General features: G+C 42.4%; 1 protein-coding gene across 3 annotated transcripts in view; it reads left to right on the top strand.

Moving 5' to 3' along the window:
• FMNL1 (formin like 1) overlaps window positions 1-21,639 on the top strand; it is a 1,060,054-nt gene that overhangs the window by 755,223 nt on the left and 283,192 nt on the right. For all 3 annotated transcript variants that reach the window (XM_085647374.1, XM_085647364.1, XM_085647383.1), the window contains exons 11-12: window positions 12,077-12,187; window positions 12,795-12,944. In XM_085647374.1, coding sequence (XP_085503500.1) covers window positions 12,077-12,187; window positions 12,795-12,944 — 261 coding nt within the window. The remainder of the gene's footprint in view (window positions 1-12,076; window positions 12,188-12,794; window positions 12,945-21,639) is intronic.

The following is a 21,639-nucleotide window of genomic DNA, read 5'->3' as shown; positions in this document are numbered from 1 at the left end:
TGCAGGATAGGTTTTATACCTGATGCTAGTGTGATGACGCTGAGGTCATTATTGCGCCAGTAGTTACTGGTTGTGCTCTACAGTGAATTTGTGTTACAGTTAGTATATGTTCCACATGTACAATTGGTGATTTGTGCTGATTCTGACAGTGGTCCATGTGGCCCTGTCTTGTGTAAATAGTCCCCTGTAAATTCCGCCCAGTGCCAGTTGGCACAGTGTAAATTGTGTGAATATTATCTAATGTGTTTTGGTATAATACAAAGGCTATTTTTATAATACCTTGTGTGGAGTTTCTTTTGTGGTGGGCCTTGGGTCTTGTTGCTGGGTGCGCGCGCAAACGCTTTGACATTGCCTCCGGGATAAGCCTGACTGCTCGTGCCAAGCTACCAAGGGGGTGAGCAGAGGTTATCTTTGGCGTGTAACTCCCCAGCCCTGACTAGAGTGGTGGTTAATGCCTGGCTTTGGCGCAAGCCCTAGCCAACCAGAAATCCCATTTCTAACACTGCATATCAGAATTTTTCAATGAAATAGAAGAGGATTTGAGAAGTCACTCAAAATGTGCCCTCATTTTTCTTTCTTCAGCACTAATCATAATTTCTATGGCAAAATGAACCTCCTCATTGTGTTCCTTTTTAAATTAAATGTTTTAAGAGTTACCACTTTATTCCAATCAAGATGGCTTCAGGTGTGCAATACGGTTGTCATAAGTAGGACTGTTAGCGCTCTAGTTGTTCTTTAGAACACTCTGGGAAGCTGCTGTAGAACACAAAGGAATCAACTGACAGTCTCTGCCCTTGTTGGATGAACATGTTTTACTGAGAATGTCAGACTTCATTCTCACATGACTGAGAAAGATAATGTGAATTTACAGAAAATATGCTCTCAGTTTAGCTTATAGATCACCTTCCAAACCTCTGTGGGAAAAGCATGAGAAAATAGTTTTCTCTCAAACATGATTCATGATATCACAGCAGAAGGCTTTTTCACATGGTAAAATCACCTTAGAACACACCACAATTCCTAAAATGAGTATGGTACCATCAACAAATGATTTATAATGTAACTAAAGTCTTAAAACCTTCTATTAACTGCAATGCTTTTTAATGAGGTGCTATCATGTATATTGCTCCCAAGATGGCTGCCAACACTTCTTGGATGAAGTACTGACAGCCAATCAGATCTCACGATGAGATGTGTGGTTAGGCTCCGCCCACATATATATATGCTTTTTTCTCAGGAAATACTGAACAGATTTACACCAGACCTGCAAAAGGCACTTCCTTGACTTTATGGCTACCTCTCTGCCAAATTTCAAGTCTCTATTTTTGAATGTGTGTATCAAAGGTTATATTAGGGTGAGAGGAGGTCTGCCACTCTATCACAAGGATGATGTGATGTCATCAGTGATGTCATTTGAGATGTCATCAGTGATGTCATGAGTGATGTCACTGACCATGTCATGAGTGATGTAATATGTGACGTCATCAGCAGTGCATTGCGGGCGCGCGAGTTATAGTTAGCTGAACTAACTATAACGGGGGAATTTCAATGGTTTTGTACAAGTGAAAAGTCCAGCTAACTATAACACCCCTGAAACCTATGGTTTTTTCAGTGAATATATATTTTTATATATATATATATATATATATATATATATATATATATATATATATATATATATATATATATATATATGTTAATATATATATATATATATATCAGCAGATGCTCGCTCTACGCCTCCATGCCACACCGCTGGAACAAAGCGAGATAGGACCCAGATAGGTGCTTGATTAGTTTATTTTGCAAGCACACATTCCACCATGACGCGTTTCGGCAGCTCCTCTGCCTTGATCACATGACAGCGCTTACACGGAAGGAATCCATTTTTAAAGTGAAATTGCAAGGTCACATGATACAGTAAACATGGAAAACACTGCAACGTTACAACAATGTGTAATTTGAAAGACAGACTTTAGGTATAACAATTTTATCGCTTAGATGCCTTTTAAAAAATCACCTAATTGTCATGTCTATTATTGATAAAATCATTCAATGCTTCATATCTGTAGAGTCATTTTGAGGGTTGAATACTGGCATAAATGCCTAAGACCTACATGTTTTCCATTTGTTAGCGTAAGTAGTTTTACATGGGACCTTAGTGATAATTAGATGTACCCGTGTATACAATAGTTATTAACTCAAAGATTTTGAAAACTGGTAAGAGAACCGGTGTATAAAGATTATTTAAAGTGCAAGTGCGTAAAAAAAAAAGTGCATGAAAATAGAAGTGTGTTGAGGGGCTGGTAAAAATATAACCTCCCTCTGTGCATAATTAGAATAATAACTACAAGGATTATTTCTAATGTTACAGACTATAAGTGTCTGAGCTATGTGTTCTGACTAAATATGTCGTAGGCTGAAGTTTATCCATGTGCCATGTATTTACTGGTTGTGACAATTCTGGTCTCATGGACAGACAAACAACGCATGTATTGTCGGGGATTAGATGACTGCCAATTGCCTCGGGTCACTATTTTAGCCGAAGAGTAATCATAGATACATGTATGAACTTCAAATATATAAATATATAAATAAATATAAATATAAATAGATAAATTGTTAAAATATACACATGTTTATCTAAAAAACCTCCCCTTAAAAAGTAGGTATATATATATATATATTCAATGAAAAAACCATAGGTTTCACACATGTTATAGTTAGCTGGAAATTTTACTGATAAAAAACCAATGAAATTCCCCCGTTATAGTTACTGCAGGCAACTATAACTCACGCGACCGCAATCTTCTGCTGATGCTAATACTGTATTTAGACACTTATTTGCCCATGTCTTCTTCCCTTAAATTTTAGCTATACATATATTACAAATATTTTTTTTTCCTAAAGACACATATGTCATCAGCAGAGGATTGCGGTCGCGTGAGTTATAGTTGCCTACAGTAACTATAACGGGGGAATTTCATTGGTTTTTTATCAGTAAAATTTCCAGCTAACTATAACATGTGTGAAACCTATGGTTTTTTCATTGAATTAGCAAGGTTTTTTAAATGCTAATTCCTAACTATAACGTGTGTGAAACCTATGGTTTTTTCAGTGAATTTGTACGGTTTTTTTAAATGCTAAGTTACTTTACGCCATTCGTGGCGTGCACGCCCACTTAACGCAGTTCGTTCCGTGCGCGCACGGTACGCTTCGCGCACCGTGCGCGCACAGTGAGCACGCGGTGCGCTTCGCGCACCGCGCGCCCACTTTACGCAGTTAGTGCCGTACACGCAAGGTGGGCACGCAGTGCGCTACGCGATCCGCGTGCCCACGTTACGCACCGTGCGCACATGGAGGACATATTATGCGCTTCCTTGTGATAGGTAATCTGTTAAATTTAATTTGTAAGTGATGACAATAATATGCCATGCACAGAGAGTGTTTTTTTTTTTTAATTAAAATTTTTAGCGTAAGCGCACTGTACGCGTACGGTAAGCGTAATCGGCGAAATTTTCAAAAAATAAAAATTTACCGTTTTTGGCCTTGGGGGATCTTTGAGGACTCAACTAACGTGGCTATGTGCATGGGCGCTGTCTAAACAGCCCCTTTATATGTTTTTTGCCTTTGTTTACAGCCCCCCCCTCCGAGTGCGAGAGAGAAAATGTCGGCCGCCGCTTCCTGGTTTCGACCGATTCGAATGTTTACTTAGATGTAACAGCCAATCAGAATCGCGCACGCCACCGTACGCGTACGGTAAGCTTACGGTAAGCGTACCGTAAGCTGGCTCAGATATATATATTGATTTAAAGGCTATTTTCTCAGAATCTACTGAACAGATTTACACCAAACCTACAAAAGGCACTTCCTTGACCTGAGGACTACCTCTCTGCCAAATTTCTAGTAATTCTGTTCAGCCGTTCGGGCTGTAGCCCTGTCTAAAGGTCCTATGGAAAAATGCATGGGAAAAACGCGTTTTGGGACCCCCCTTTTATCTCAGCCCCCGCTTGACGAATCCCCCCGAGACTTTCAGGGTAGGAGCGGAGCGTAGCGCCCCACCTATTTTGAGAAATTCGCGAGGATTCGTCGACCGGCGCCAAAGTTATTCAAAATAGAATGTTGCGGATTTCCTATGGAAACAGGGTCCTAACTATAACTACCTACTGGCGACCGCCAGTAGGTAATATATATATATATATATATATATATATATATATATATATATATATATATATGTGTTAATAGTAATTATGGGGCCACCTGCTGCAACACGGCCCCTCCTTTACATGGCACAAACTCGGCGCTCACATGAGCATTATGTGATCCTGCTGCGGTACTTACCTGTGAAGTGCATGCTGGATGTTGTAGTCGTGCATCAGACTGCAGCTGCTCCAATCACAGCGGGGTCAGCTGGTCTTCCTTCAATGGGAGTGCCTCAGAATATTTAAAGGAGGGAAAAGGTGGTGTCCGGTTGCGAGCCACATCTGAAGAAGGCGATTACTGCCGAAATGCATCATGCTGTTCTCAATCAGTGAATAAAGGGTTTCCTTACTGCACCCCGCTGTGTCCTTGGATTGCTTGTGAGAAAGTGGTCGTTTGGAGATATTTTCGCGCTTGCCAGAAGCGCGTTACAAGGACCCGTCCTTTGAAGTGTCCTGGATCTATTCTGGCATTGTGACTTTTTAAGCTCTAGGTATAGAGAGACTCCAGGACCGCCTCGGAAATGGACCAGGCAAGCGGCTGCTGCAAATGGCAGGCTATGATTTCATGGTGAGGCGGGATAATTTCGATCTCGTCCTCCGGCCTGGTGTGTTCCTAACTCAGAGGCTGGGACGTTGGGGACTATAGGGAGACTTCTAACACAGTAATTATGGGGCCACCTGCTGCAACACGGCCCCTGCTTTACATGGCACAAACTCGGCGCTCACATGAGCATTATTTGATCCTGCGGCGGTACTTACCTGTGAAGTGCATGCTGGATGTTGTAGTCGTGCATCAGACTGCAGCTGCTCCAATCACAGCGGGGTCAGCTGGTCTTCCTTCAATGGGAGTGCCTCAGAATATTTAAAGGAGGGAAAAGGTGGTGTCCGGTTGCGAGCCACATCTGAAGAAGGCGATTACTGCCGAAATGCATCATGCTGTTCTCAATCAGTGAATAAAGGGTTTCCTTACTGCACCCCGCTGTGTCCTTGGATTGCTTGTGAGAAAGTGGTCGTTTGGAGATATATATATATATATATATATAATCTACTGGCGGGCGCCAGTAGATAGTTATAGTTAGGACCGTGTTTCCATAGGAAATCCGCAACATTCTATTTGGAATAACTTTGGCGCCGGTTGACGAATCCTCACGAAATTTTCAAAATAGGTGGGGCGCTCCGCTCCGCTCCTACCCTGAAAGTCTCGGGGGGATTCGTCAAGCGGGGGCTGAGAAAAAAGGGGCGTCCCAAAACGCATTTTCCCCATGCAATTTTCCATAGGGACCTTTAGTCCAAGGTACAGCCCGAACGGCTGAACAGAATTACTTGAAATTTGGCAGAGAGGTAGTCCTCAGCTCAGGGATGTGCCTTTTGCATATATGGGGTTAATCTGTTCAGTAGTTCCTGAGAAAATTGCAGTTAAAAGCACATACATATCTATAGCCGCGCACCGTGCGCGCACCGTGCGAGCACCCTAACGTGCGCGAGCGTAATTCTGGTGGTTACATGTTAGTCAACGTTCGAATCGGTCGAAATCAGGAAGTGTCGGCCGCCTTTTTGTTTGTTTTCAGTGCAAGAGTGAAAAAGGAAGGTGGCGAACGTGAAAAGGGGGCAGGGGGTCCCTGAAGGACCCCGAAGGCAGAAAAAAACATTTAATCTTTTTTTTTTTAAATTCGCGGGGGTGCGCGCACCGTGCGCGCACGGTGAAAAACCCCCCAAAAATTTTTAATATGTAGTTTATTGTAAAATAAATATATAAAAAAATAATAATAATACATACATAACTTAGCATTTAAAAAACCGTACAAATTCACTGAAAAAACCATAGGTTTCACACATGTTATAGTTAGGTGGATATTTCACTCGTAAAAAACCAATGAAATTCCCCCGTTATAGTTAGTTCAGATAACTATTACTCACGCGGCCGCCACTCTATCACAAGGATGATGTCATGAGTGATGCCACTGACCATGTCATGAGTGATGTAATATGTGACGTCATCAGCAGTGGATTGCGGGCGCGCGAATTATAGTTATCTGAACTAACTATAACGGGGGAATTTCATTGGTTTTTTACGAGTGAAATATTTACCTAACTATAACATGTGTGAAACCTATGGTTTTTTCAGTGAATTTGTTATATATATATAAAACAAAAAAAATCGGATTGAGGTACATTAGACTTACAAATTTTCACTGAAAAAACCATAGGTTTCAGGCACGTTATAGTTAGAAATTCGCATTTAAAAAACCATAGAAATTCCCTGAAAAAACCATAGGTTTCAGGAACGTTATATTTAGTTGGACATTTCACTTGTATAAAACCATAGAAATTCCGGCGTTAGAGTTAGTTCAGCTAACTATAACTCGCGCCCCCGCAATGCACTGCTGATTACATCATTCATGACATGGTCAGTGACATCACTGATGACATCACTGATGACATATCAAATGACATCACTGATGACATCATCCAGTGACTGTGTGTTTCTGTAAAGTTTAAATTTGTTTTATATATATGCCAAGCTGTATTGAAGAATGAGTGGGTGTATAAGTGTCTGTATGGAGGATTTAGTAGGTACGCAACTGTCTGTATAAGTGTGTGATTAAATGTGTCTTACTGAATGCATTGGATTATTACCGTTTTTTTTTTTTCATTACTCCTAGCCCGAGCAGTGTTTGGGGGCAGGGCATTGCTGCTGCCTGGCAGTGGGTGAGTGGCTCTCACTCCACTAGTGTACACTGTACAAGTTGGTTTTGTCCGGCCATCTTGCGACGGCCAGCCTGACATGCTTAGCGTAAACCTCTCCACCTACCTGTTGCAGACAGCTGGGTGGAGAGCAGACATAGGCCTCCTGTGCCTGCTGGAGCTTTGAGGCAGCCCGCTCCAGCTACTCCTGGCGCTGCTCTCATGCTGCTCATCTGCAGCATGAGGGCAGCATCGGGATTTGCAGAAGGGGGTTGCCGGAGGCTCCATGAGGTGCCCTAGCTTGCTCAGAAGCCAGAAGATTGAAGAAAACACGTACAGTGAAACACGGGTAAGTACATTTTTATTAGTTTTTTTAAATTATCTTTTTGCCCCCCACTGGTTTTGTCGCTCGGTCCCCCCGACGCCCCTCCAGTTTTGAGGGCCACAGGTGAAAATCAAAGCCCTGCACTGAGGATTTTCACTATTCCATCAGGTGAAATCTGACAATTTTCTTTCTTTCACTTCCTCTCCCTTGTCCCTCATCTGCTCTTTCTTTGTGTGCATGTCTCTGACTAAACAGCGACCTCTGACTCTGATCAGTAAGAGAAGTGAGATAGGCAGGAGACAGGAGGAGAACAGAGAGATACAGAGAACGATATAGCAATGGAGGTGAAGTAGAGGGAGACGGGAGAAAGAGATGAGGTAGAGTGAAGTAGGGAGAGAAGTAAGGTAAAGAGAGAAAGGTGAGGTAACCAGAAATAAAGAGAGAGGTAGAAAAAGCAAAGAGTAGGTAGAGAAAGAGAGGTAGCGAAGCAGGTAAGGTTTTAAAGTTACATAGATAAAGCTAGATATAAGGAGAGGTAAGTGAAAGAGAGAGAGAGGCTTGGTGTACAATCAGTGGGGAGGCAGAAAGGGAGAGTTTGGCAAGGCAGAAAGAGGGGGTGAGTTAGGAAGAGGTAGAGGTGGAGGGATATAGCGGTAAAGAGGTGAAGGAGTGCGAGAAGGATTGAAGGGGAATTGAGATAGAGAGAGGGGCAAAATGAGATGAGGTACGGAAAAACAGGTCAGGTAAAGAGACTAGTGAGGCAGAGAGAAAAGGAGAGACAGAAAAGGTCAAAGTGTAGAAATACAGGTGCAGTGTAGTGAGAAAGTGGTGGGGATTCGAGAGACTTAGAAGAGGTGGAGAAAGAGATGAGGTTGACCCAAAGGCAGAGAGTTGTGAGGAAGGGAGAGGTAGTGTTGAAAAAGAGAATGAGGGGCAGAGACGAGATAATGATAAAGAAAAGGATAGCGAAAGAGAGATAGTGAAAAAGGAGTAAGGAAGTAAGAGCGATGTGGTAAAGGGAACAGAGGTAGAAAGTGTTGGAGGGAAGGTGGACAGGTGAGTTGGAAAATGAATATTGAGGTAAATTCAGAGGGTCAGTAGTGTAAGGGGGTAATAAAGAGGGAGAGGTGTAGTAAAGAGAGCTAAGGTTGTGCGAGGGAAGTTGAGAGAGGTGTATTAAGAGAGAGGTCAGCTAGAGATAGCTGAGGTAGAGCGAGTTGAGATAGAGTGTCATGGCCTAAGGTACACAGGCATGTGGAGCTAGTGAAAAAAGAGATGTAAAGGGAGGGCTGAGGTAGAAATATGGGGTAGAGAGGTAGCAATATTAAGGTAGATCCAGAAAGTGGTTGAGAGAGCGGTGATGCTGTGCAAGCGAAGAAGAGAGAGTTGCATTGAAAGTGGTAGGTTAGACATAAGGGAGATAAAGAGCTGATATAAAGAAGGCAAAATTGATACATAGAAATGTACAAATAGGCAGACAGAGAAAGGTAAGAGAGAATGGTGAGGTGGAAGAAGTGAGGTGATGTAGTGGAGAGACAGGAGACAGAAAGATTATTTTTAACTTAATTACCACCAACTGCCTGAGAGGGTAGATTGGGCTGGCTGGGCATGCACGCAAAACTTCTCTGAAGAGCGCATGACCAGCTGTCAAATGAAAAAGAAATAATTTTTATGCATCACTATTACTATTAGAGCAGGATTTCTAACATTACTGGGTGCCCTTTGGAAGATGAGAACCCTGGGCATGTGCCCAATGTAACCATGTCTTAAAGCATCTCTGCTCTGAAGTGACTGCAGTCATGAGTTGGTCAGGCTTGTCTTCAAAGGGAAACATCCTAAACAACGAAGTTCAAACAACGACTTACATTAACAACGAAGTCTTAACAATCAAGAATCGCATACAACGAAGTCCTGAACCACGACTTTTCAACAAAGAATCAGACAGGCTTACGTCTTGTTTGTATCCGGGTAGTATGTGAGGCACGTCACTTCTCTCCACCCCCCCTACCCCTCATCTGCACTTTGATTAGGCAGTTTTGGAGTGTTACGTCACTAATCTCTGCCCCCTCACCTTTCTGAACTGCAATACCAACCACGAGACAAGGACCTGTCACCTAATGTTCATCAGAAGTTTGGACCCCATTTCCCACAAATATCTGCCACATCTCACCTTGTCAGTACTGAACCCAAGGCCACAACACCCGAATGCCAGACTTCTGTGTTAAGCATTATCAAAAGCTTTACGATGCCCGAGTAGACCGCATCATAGTTTTAAAAATAAAACGCTCTTTTCATTCTAAGAATCCATGCAGACGCAGATCTCGTATGTCCCGTGTCCCAGTCATATGCTGCAGGTGGTTGTGAAAAAAGCTTATCAATGGATTAATTTGTTCAGTTTTATGGACAGAGGTTGTAATGTTAAAATCCCCCTATTATTTGTTGTCAAAATGAGAGGACCTGCAGCCACCATCCATGAATAAATTATCAATAAAATGGGTAATGAGCAATTTAAAAATATTTCGTTGAAGTATTGTTATTACAATAGTGCCATCTATTGGGCAGTCACGAGGTGTTTCATTTCGTGGTTTAGGAAGTCGTATAAAAAGTAGTGGTTTAGCATAGCTCGTTGTTTAGCTTTTGTGGTTCAGTAAGTCGTGGTTTAGGCAGTAGTTGTTTAGACATACATCCGTCTTCAAAGCATGGTATCAGTGAGCCAGGACTTGAAGACAGCAGGTGACACTAACTGTGTTTTTTTAAGTTCATCTTAAAGTGAAGGAGGTGGCCATGCGTATCTTTGTTGGGATGCAGTTGAGATTCGACCCCTGACCAGCACGGTGGACCAAGTTTTTAGATTTTCCACAATATACTGGAAATGGGTGATTCTGGGGGGAGGCACACTGTATGCAGCCTTTGTTGATTTAAAGGCTGCATTTGATTTAGTACCGAGAGACAGGCTGTGGAGAGTGCTCCGTGATCAGGGCATCCCACCTGAATTACTTGCAATTCTGATTACATTACATGAAAATAATTATGCGCAGGTCAGGTGGGGTAACCAGAGCCAAGTGACTGACAGTTTCCTAACTGAAAGGGGTGTCCGGCAAGGATGTGTGCTGGCACCCACATTATTTACATTGTATATAAACAAAGTTATTGAATACTACCAAGACTCTACAACCGATCCACCTAAACAGAATGGCATCCCCGTCCCCCTTCTGATGTTTGCCGATGACACCCTCCTACTATCTAAAACACAGGAAGGGTTACAGAAGGCAATAGTCTGCTTTGAAAAGTTTTGTAATGATTTTGGCCTTTCTGTTAATGTCTCCAAAACCAAATTTATGACAATGCATAGGCACCGGATCATTAGGGGCAGAGTTTTTATGAATGGGGAATTACTAGAGCAGACTGACAGCTTTAACTATCTGGGCATCACATTGGGCTCCAGGTTACAGTGGAAGCCTCATGTGGCCCATTTAATCTCTAAGCATGCGCAACTTTCAGGCGCACTGCTGAGAGAATTTAAGCTGTCAGCCACCAAACCCATAGCCCCAGTATTAAAAATCTACGACTCGAGAGTAAGATCTTCCATGCTGTATGGAGCTGAATTGTGGGGGACGTCTGATATAGCAGGCTTACAAAAAGCACATAATAGGTTTCTTCGCTGTATCACAGGCCTCCCACAATCTACACCATTAATACCTCTTCGCATGGATCTGGGGTGTCAGAGTCTAGAAAATATTTGTAGATTTAGACCAATTGCCTATTGGAGAAGACTGTGGGTCACCCCCGAATTGAACCACTATGCGTTGGCACTTTTGGAGACGCGTAATATGGATACAGGGGAAAAAATTCCCTGGTTCAGGAAGGTAAAAATCCTTTTAAAGTCCTTAGGAATGGGGGATCTATGGGACAATCCACAGGGGACAATAATTCCCACCAAACAGGAGTTGAAAGAGGCCTACTGGTTATATATATCCCAGGTGGAATTCCAGTCACATACAAATCCTTCACATACCAAGGTTTTTTTGGAGTTGAAACATTCTATTGGGTATGAGGAGTACTGGGATTTGATCACATTGCCCCAAGATAGGAAATTATATCACCAGTTCAGGGTAGGTACTCTTCCATTGAACACGATTACCTGTAAATGGGCATCTAACAAAAACGATCAAATGTGCCCTTTCTGTAAGATATTTCGTGAAACCATAGCACATATTTTGTTTATTTGCCCTGTATATAAGGCCCCCCGCCTAAGATGGATAAGAGCAGTTTGCATCCAGAAGGGTATTAAGACGGGGATTTCTGCACTAAGAATATTTCAATCCGATAGTTCTGAAATAATAGTGATTGCCATAGCTAAATTTCTGAAATGGATGTGGTTAATCAGAGCCGGGAAACTGAAAGCCCTTCAGCTGCCCTAAATGTAAACCAGTATAATGATGGAATTTTTTATACTCTTTTAGCTTGGTTTTATGGAAAGCAGATATTTATTTTTTTAATTGGTCGATTAGGAATACCACTTATGCAGTAAAACAAATCATGTTGCTCCTAGCATTAGTACCATGAATTCTATATGTACAGCCCAAAAAATTGGAAATGTTTAACGATGAAATGTTTTTTAAATGTGTTTTTGTAAATAATGATGAGTTCTGTTTTTAAATTGTCTTTCATGACTTGAAGTCGAAATAAAGACTGTTTGATTGATTGATTGATTTGTGTAGCCTTTCCTGAAAATGTGTGCTACCCGGTGGAAATTTCTAATACTTTGGAAGGTCTAGACTAGGAGTCCATATTGAACGTGCCCTTCTACCCCGCTCTTGTGCTATTTTGTGTGCGTATCTAATATGCTTCTTCCATGCAGGTCGCTTGTATGCAGTTCATCAACATTGTGGTGCATTCGGTGGAGAACATGAACTTTCGAGTGTTTCTGCAGTATGAGTTCACCTTCTTGGGCCTGGACGAGTACCTTGAGGTGAGAGAATAGAAACGTGTATTGTTTCAGGTGTGTTCACACCAAATCTACTCTATTGCCTATTTATCCATTTACACACACACAGAGTTTAATAGGTCTAATAACAGACCACTAGAATTAGAGTGACCGCCTCCCTCCAGGTCCTTACAGACAGTGTTTGGTCCTGAACATTTGTGTGGTAGCCAAAGCCTACTGCATTGTGGGTGGTCTTGTTTTGCTTCCATTGCACTATTTAGACTAACACACCTTAAATCTGTGATTTGAGGGGTAACATTTTCAGGACTGCAGACAGTGTGTATAGTGAAGTAGAGTGGGGTGGTCACCCCATCAGGACGGTTGGTTCCTACATCTGACATTTGTCCGTCATGGAGTCTGGAACAAGCCTTAAGCGAAGACTTTCCTAAAAAGTTTGTTTTTTGAAGGTTTCTGTATAGGCGGTAGCTGTCTGAGCTCAGTTCAGTTATCACCTTCAGATTTACATAACGTTTTATAGCAGGCCATTCATGATCGCTCTTGGCACCTTGGTTACTCGTGCATTAATCATGTCATCCAAAGCAGAGTCTTAAGGTAGCTTAACGTCTACTTTTTATTCTTCTATTTTATCCAGAAACTGAAGCTCACAGAAAGTGACAAACTTCTGGTGCAGATCCAAGCCTATCTGGACAACATCTTTGATGTCGGCACACTGCTGGAGGATACTGAGACGAAGAACGCCATGCTGGAGCACATGGAAGACTTGCAGGAGCAAATAGTGCAGGTGTGTGGAGGAGTTCAGGCCCAACATGCACTTGTTCCCAGTGTAACTCATGGGCAGGCAAACCACCGCTCTTTCGTAGGCAGATTACAGTGAGTCCTAAACACTTGCTTCATATCATTTCCTCATAGGCCTCAAGGCAGTGCCTCTCATTGAGGCACTGCTGCTGAAGTCTAGGAGTGTTAGTAATACATGGAGGACCGAGTGAAACTCTTAGAACTCTGAGGATAGAATTAGATTCACTTCCTGTGTTCATTTCATGGACGTGTTTTTTAGAGGAAGTCTGTGGTGTAGTTCCTAACAAATACATGTGCTAGTAAAGCAGCAGAGGCCAGGATTCCCTCTTCCACAAATTCTGATCATTGCAACTCAAGATAAATGTATCCTTGAGGGTGCACTATAATGCACCAGGATATTATGGTATGCCCTTGTTATGATGCCTCAAATAGGTGGTCAGTTGGTGCCCGGATGTTATCTTACAGCCCTCCTACATGCCTGGGCAATATCTACAGCAGCGCACACCTAAGTCTCTGGTCTTTCCCAGGCTTGGCAAGCCACTAGGTATGGGTAGTCCATGCAGACATGACTCTGGTTTCCCGGACGTGAGTAGACTAGACAAGGTTCTGGATATGAGAGACAAAATGGATTTCATCGCACAATTCTGGGACAAATACAGGGCTGGCATTGGTCAGGAGGTGCAAACACCTCTGTCAGAAGAGCACATCAGGGAACAGAGCAAGAAACCAGTCTCCTGGGTTTGTGTGAAGGCTTCCTGGGTACTTCAGAGGATTGATTGCTTCAACAGCATTCTTCCACCAGAATTCTAAATCAAGAACAGAGACTTGGGGATACAACGTTGGGATAAAGCTAAAGTTCTTTCCAAGGCTGCCCTGCAGAGAGATATCTGATGTGCGTTATTAATCCGTTGAATGCAGAGCTGCTTGCTTCTCCAAACAGTTCATTCATTCATTCATTCATTATAGTAATGATTTACCGACCACCCACCATGAATCCACATTCTTCAATGAAACGTAGAACTAGCCTTATAGTTACAATCGCTATCAAAGGAAATCTTTCAATCTTACTAGCAGGAGATTAGTTGACAAATACAGACACAGATAGACAGACAAGACAGACACACAGACCTTTATTTGTTGTGTACAACTTAATCCAGGGAGAATCATCCAGTACGAACAATATATACAATAATTATAAAAAAATTAGTTAAAGCAAGAAATGACAATATTAGTAAAAATAAACGCCACATTAATCAAGGCTGTACTCTGTCAAAGCAGATCAGCTGGTTATACATCATTGACCCAGAGCCTGTCAGGTCTTTCAGGCCAAGTTTTTACTGTTGCCACCTGGGAATCTCCAATTTGAGTGTGACATTAAACGTGGGTTACTTTGAGGACACACAAAGTTAAGGCATTTTGGAAATACTCAGAAGTGGAGCATGTAAGGCCTTCCAAATAGGCAGAGGACTCCCGTGTTGATCTGTGTCACTCTACATGGCTAATTCTGGCTTCGACGCAGATCTATTAGAAGGTCGAATTTTGATTGCAAAAAAAATAATCTTGTCTGATTTGCCTTAAATATCTCGAAGTACAGCTATGGCGTGCTTAGCTGCATACTAAAAACAAGCATTTGCAATGCAATAGGTCTCGCATTTACACAAGTTTAAGCTATTGGCATTTTAAATGCCAATGCCTTTAATTTATGTTTTAAAAACCAAAACAAAAATAAAAGGCATTGTTATTTGCAATGTCAATAGCTCAAACGTGCGTAAATGCGAGACTTATTGCACTGCATATGCTTGTTTGTTGTATGCCATAGAAACAGAAACTATTGCTAATAAAGGTGAGGTCAACAATTTGTGGTGATCACGATGGATAAACAGGGATCACGTTTAACTGTGTCTGCATTTTGTGTCGTGCAGAGCTATGAAACAGTTATAGCTGTTCGTGGCGCTGTACAAATATTGAAGCACGGGACAACACGCATAGGAATGTATATACTAACTTTTTTTTCTAACTTTTGAAATATCTTGTGGCATCCTACTAATTTTAGCAACACAAGATAACAGACGGAATGCTGAACATTGTCAAGCATTCACCCCTAGTCATAGATCAGGGTTAAATCCATCGTTTTTTGCTCACTGTTCAACCCTAGTTTGGACCCAGCCTTTCACGTCCTACCATTCGAGCACCTAGTGAACAAACACGGTGTATGAATGCAAGCAGACGTTAATATCAATGTGTAATATGAAATGTACAATTTCTAATTCAGAAGGGGTTGTTTCTGTCCTATACCTACATATGGGTAATAACATTCGTATTATTCAAGTAAGTAATTATAAGACCTGTCATTCAGAGAGGGGCGAATTTGCGCTGTCAGCGACCTCTGTCACAAGCTTTGAAAAAACGTAGATCACTGATTGGAAAATACTATTCATACGACCGACTACAAGAAGGAGAGTAACAATAACTGCGTACATTCCTCTACATAAAGTATGTCTGGTAGCTAAATGTTGACACTGGGACCCGGGTTCTAAACCTGGCTTGCCTACTTACGTACGTGTGGTCCTCTGCAAAGTAATCAACCTGTGCTTAGTTCCTTCATTTGCCAACCCCGAGCAAGATTAGAAACTGATCAAGCATTGATTTTAAGTGCCATTTATAAATAGAATATCTCAATAAAAAAGTATGCCCCTTGACCTTACCGCTCAGGTGGATGGCAGACTGGCTCACGGGACTTTTTGCCCACCTACCATTGCCAGCGCTTCTTGTCTGCATCGGAGGATTCTTTATCCGGTTTGCGCAGACAGTCACCCTGTCTCTGGGGGGCTTAAATCTCCTCTGACCAGGGCGGAGAGCCATTAGGGGAACTGGGTGTTCCCTTGGCTGCCAGAGAACTCACTCACCTCTTGGTGTCAGCTACTCAGCCCCTCCTTGGAGGGAGAATCCGTGCCGCTCTACCCACCCTTCCTGTCTATGCTCCCAAAAGCACAAACATGCAGGGACTGCCTGTTTTAGGGGGAAAAAAGAGAAACGTTGATCTAAGTTTTTTTGGTTGCTACAACAATGTTTTAAAACTTGAGAAGCTGACCCGAGCACATGTCCAGGTATCTTCCATTTGCGGTGGGGTGGGTGGGGGTGTGCAGTGCTTTAAATGGGAAAAAATAAGTGCAGATACTCACTAAAATAGAGGTGTGGCAAGTTGGGGGGCTAGGGGCGGGTCTAAGGGCAAGATATAATCATACATAACGACTTCTGTACCATTTGCAGCACATATCAAAGCACACGACAAATGCGTTTTTGTCACTAAAACAGATGACCTCATTAGAAGCTTCTCAGAAGCAGAGCTGCATCTGCCCTGCACTGGAAGAGAAACCTAATCTGCGCCTGCCGTGCTGATCATGGTACTGGTACTTTCCCTGGCTACAGACAAGTGCCGGTACTGACGGCAAAAAAAATCGGAGATGCCGGTACTCGGTACCGGTGAGTACCGGCTCATTTAAAGCACTGGGGGTGTGACAAAGGTCTGCAGTGGCATCTTGTTTATCTGCGGATTGCTAAGCACCGGCTTAAGGAAGGCTTTTATGGCTGGCTTTACAAGCAGCTTGCAAAAACTCTAACACTAAACACCGTTTTTATCACCGACAGTGCCAACAAACGATGATGAGACGTGTGAGCGTCAGCACCAGGCTTTGTTCACCTGGTTGCCAAGACAGTAGAGAGTACAGATGGTTCTTATTTTGTCATGAACTCCACAGAAAGAAAGATATGCTGTAGTTTTAACGAACATAACACTGCGGTACACGCCTGGTTTTGCCCATTTAATTCAGTCAGGGTGAGAGCGGAGACCAGTGCTTCAGGTGGTGCCAGACAGGAAGCGTCGGTCCCAAGTAGAGAGCGGTGGAGCAAGACGTCGGGTGAGGGCAGGAAGCTGGCAGATGTGCCATCGGCAGCAGTGTCATCGGCAGCAGTGTGCAAACTTCCTCTGGGAATGCGAGCAACAAAGAAAACAAAGAAGTAGTCCTTAAATGAAAAGATAACAGCCCAGTAGCGTAATTGAACTGTAGTTGGTCGGTGCTGCTTCCTACAAAAACGGAAGTGACGTATCGGATCACCAGCCAACAAAAAGCCAGATACGAAGAGCAATACCATAGTTAACCAATGGCGAGCGGCAGGAGAAATTACCATCCATATTCTGTTTACTACAGGTCTTGCGACAGCGCATGCGCTGTCTAGCCTCGACCTAAAAAGTATGTGGAAACCACGATGGCATGCTCCAGCGCAATCCTATGATTAATATTCAGCAGTGGATATATTTTAGAAGGATGAAAGACTCGACAATTAACACGTTTCACCAGTGAAAGGATCTTGGGCATTAAGAATAGATCTGTATCAAAACTCACTCCCTAGGTCCTGGCTGTATAGACTGCCATGGGAGGGTAGGGTGACTGTGATGGCAGACAAAAGATGGAACTGATGGAAGACCAAATCTCCAAAGCCTGTTTTTTTCCAGCAACTTAGATAGTTGTGTGTCATCCAGTGTTTGACAGCGAGCAAACACTTAGCTACGACTCTTGCCAGCAGCATCAATACCCAACATCTATAAGAATTTAACTATCACTGGCGAACAGTTGACCCTGCAGACCCAAATATGCTAATGTATCTGTGTGTCACACGGCATATTAAAGGACTTGCTTGGAACATAAAACCAATGATGGAATTATTTGGAGACTTGCTGGATTCCGATTTTAAATTATGGGCTAATGGCCCAGCCTACTTCGTCAGCCACTCACTAGATCTAGTGTTTTCCCATAACACTGAATCCACAAACATCTCAGAACAAATCTAAGGGCCTGATTTAGATTCTGGAAGACAGGGGACTCTATCCCAAACGTGACAGATATCCCACCTGCCATATTACAAGTGCTGTAGGCTATAATGCGCTTGTAGTACCTATCCCTCATGTTTGTGACGGAGTAACCAGCCCGCGAGACTCTAAATCATGCCCTATGCCTGGCCTCACCATAACCTAAGCATCATGCTATCTAACCTGCTTTATCGCCCTCAACATGGCAACCAATCTTATTCAAATCCCATTCCAATTAGACGTGTTAACTCAATACCACAGGCACTAAGGCAATGCCAAATGACCTTCATCATGCATATGGAAAGCATTGGATTTGCAGATCCTGTGAAACTAAATAATAAATATGTCCTAAGGTTAACAGTAAGTGGTGTAATATGAATCAGCAGACGTATTATTTAACAACCGGAAAAGAGATTAACACAATAACATCAAAAAACTTTTACTCAAAATGTATAAACGATGCTTCAAGTCAACCAAAGGAAAGATTTAAAGAGGCTATCTAGTGAATGATGTCACAAAATATCTTTAAAACCCCAGCCCACGTCACCAACCAAAGCAACATTCTTAAATGTCTGTTTTTGGTGACTGTTTGAGATACAGGACTCTCTAAAGAGACCTGTGTCTTTTTTCTCTAGAGTGGTCGGTCCTTTTAATGTTTTTAGGTCTCGAATAGCGTTGCAGTGCAACGCGCTGTTCGCTTTGCGAGACTTGCAGCATACACTATAGTGGAGGGAAGCTCCACCCACTTTCTGGCCATATTTTTGATTGGTTGCAATCATAAATTCTGCATTATGATTGGTTTTTGGTTTGTTAGTCCCGCCTCCTGACGGCCATGTCATCATTTTTATTCTTCCAAGGCTATCTGCCCCTTTAGTTAAAAAAAAGTTTTGTTCCCCTGCCTCTTCCTGTTCCCTCCTGCAGTCCCTAACTTCTTGGACCACAACCAGCCCCCCACCCCCTCCCGCTCGTGCCTTCTTTGATGCCCGCACTTCCGTTGAAAATGCAATAGGTCTCCCGTAAATACGAGTCCTATTGCATTTTCAATGCTTGTTTGTCCTGTGATTGGTGGATAAATGTGCACTATATTTTGCCTGACCTGTCCTAATCACATGCGCATCACGGCCTCTTCCTGCTGGTGTTCACCTGATCTGCACTTTTTGAAAATCACTCTGCAAGAGAGCATTTCGACAGTCCGCACCCCCGATACCGCCCTCCTTCCTTGTTCATCTCTGAGTCCCTGTTCCACGCAGCTGATCCTCTCCTTTGAAGTTTAAAGAGCTCAGTTTATCAAGACCCTGTGTAAACGCAGCTTTCCAAGACATTTCCTGGGAAGCGCTTGCTCACACAGCTTAAGGAGGGCTGGCTCTGAGGACTCTCCGGAATTTAAGGTGGCCACGTTCCCTGGCATCTTGCTTTCGCATTTAAGGTTGGCCACTGTAAAGTTTTGTGTCCTGGTATTTAAAATGGCCATCGTGCGCTGGTAAAGGAGTTTGCCGCGCTCCCAGATTTCGTCCTCTGGCGTTTAGGGTGGCCATGCTCCTGAGCATCCGACTCTGGCATTTAAGGGTGCGAGGGTTCCAAACACCCTCTCCTGGTATTTAATAAGTCTGGCATTTAATAAGAGCCACACTTCCAGAAAGCCTGCTCTGGCATTTAAAGTGGCCGGGCTTCAAGACATTCTCCTCTGGCATTTATAGTGGAGATGCTTCAAGACATTCTCCTCTGGCATTTAATGTGTCCACTCTACCAGGCGTCATGTTGTGGCTTACGGTGCCCAGGTTATTTGCCATCTTCTTGGTCTAACGAATTTAGATATGTTCACCTCATACACAGAAGAAGAAGAGGGGGTTTGCTGGGATGAAATTATGGGAAAGCTAGACATGTAGTATGTATCTAAAATGGAAATAAGAAGGAAACTGGAAAAAATAAAGTGAATGTAGGTGCAAAAATGTGAGTGTATCAAAATACAAGAGTAAGAAAACAACCAGTAAGAGAAAAAAAACATTCCGAAGTGAAGGGGGAGAGTGGCTCATGTGTAAAGCATGATTAAGGTCTTGCAGGGTGTGACAGTGTCCTGATGCTGCTAAATATTCTGTCACACTAAAGACAGTTGCTTGAATATGCGAAAAAGACTCATTTTCCAACAAGAGTACTAGATTTAAGCTGAACACCAGCCCTGTTACATTGTGGCCACTCACATCGACAAATTAATAAAACAATGATGGACGTCATTTCTTCTGTGTAGTTCTGATCGAGTTGTATTTTCAGCATAATTCTGACAAAAAGAAACAAGCATTCACAAATCCACTCGGTCTGGCTGGGCTGCTAATATTTTGGCGTTGTCAATGCTTGTCTCTTGTCCCTTTTTTTTATATATATAAAACATTCTTGTGGGAGCTGGGCCCTCACCAATAATAAAGAGAAAAACATTTAAAAAAAAAAAGATTTTTTGTTTTGATCTAAGTGGTCATTGCAATAGTTGTTCTCAGTACTGAAGGTTACTACTGTGTGTGCTGATGATTACTGGGGGGGGGGGTGCGTGGAATACGTGTTTTCTATTCAGTCATCGAGAGGAAATTTTGTTCCGCACATTTACTCAAAACTTGGCATGAAAGTACAACTTCTCTCAGAAAGCATGTGTTTTTTGCGGTTTGATGTAACTGTTCGGCAAGTTTTCATGTATTTGCGTTTGAAAAAGTTGTCTGGTAGTTCTAATTCTAAGAAAGCTTTATTCGGTAATGCAATTTCATACCATGAAAGCATTTACATGTTTAGAAAAGAAAAAACATTAACAGATATACAATAAACATCATAAAATTGGCAAGAATTGTTTTTACCTAGCTGAATAGCAATCTGTGCAAAATTAGCATGAAAGAGGGGTACATTTAAAGATCATAGCCATTTAAAAGTGACTCAAAAAAAGGATAAAAATACTAAAAGAGCTATGCAGACGGTACAAAAACAAACCCCCCTGTAGCAAGTTTAAGATGCATAGGAGGGTAATCCCAAATCGTCGTAGGGTAAGTTTAAATGGATCGTGACAGCCATCTGTATAGGACAGTTAAAAAAGACATATAAGAGAGCAAGTCTCATTTTAAAGGTTTGATCTGTGTCGGACACAAAATGTAAGAAATTTTGCCATGTTGTGCGCCAATGCTTCTGTTTCTAACATTTGGAGAACCATGAGTGCTGGTCGACATTGGGTTAGGCCCATCTGTTTCAAAAAGGGAATGAGGTATTGTTTTCGTGGTTCAGTGTAGAATTTACAAAAAATGATTACATGCAGGGTCGATTGGGCAGAAAGGTCGTCACAAGGGCATAGCGTCATTTGGGGTGTCCAATCGTTGGTTGCGGGAAAGGCAATTAGCCGATGGAACACATTCAATCGCAGTCTAGTCAATAAAAATTTCTCGTAATTACTTAGACTGGAATTTAAATATGGCTCTATTTGATCAGTAGTCTGAATGGAAAGATAGAGCTGTACTGATTTTTTGTTTGATTCAAGTGCCAGACGAAGGTCTGCTAGGTGCTTTATGCACATATCTCGTAATCTCTTTCTGGGAATCAAGTTTATTTTAAGAGGTTTTAGAAAGAGATGATCGAGTCCGAGATCAGAAAAGAAGTTTTTGACATAAGCAAGCCAAGTGATGTGTAGGCCATGATCCAGTTTCATGCAATCAGAAATAAGAGCCTGGGTGAGTTTTAATTCCGGGGTAGACCAGACGCGATGCCATAAAAGGATTGGCTGAATTCGTATCACGTCGGTGATGTGCGGAAGGCCCAATTCATTATGGATATTAAAAGTCGAAATAGA

This window comes from Triturus cristatus, chromosome 1_1 (genome assembly GCF_964204655.1).
Source record: "Triturus cristatus chromosome 1_1, aTriCri1.1, whole genome shotgun sequence".
Classification (NCBI taxonomy): domain Eukaryota; kingdom Metazoa; phylum Chordata; class Amphibia; order Caudata; family Salamandridae; genus Triturus; species Triturus cristatus.
Note: the sequence above shows the minus strand (reverse complement) of the source record. Positions and strands in the feature narration are given on the sequence as shown.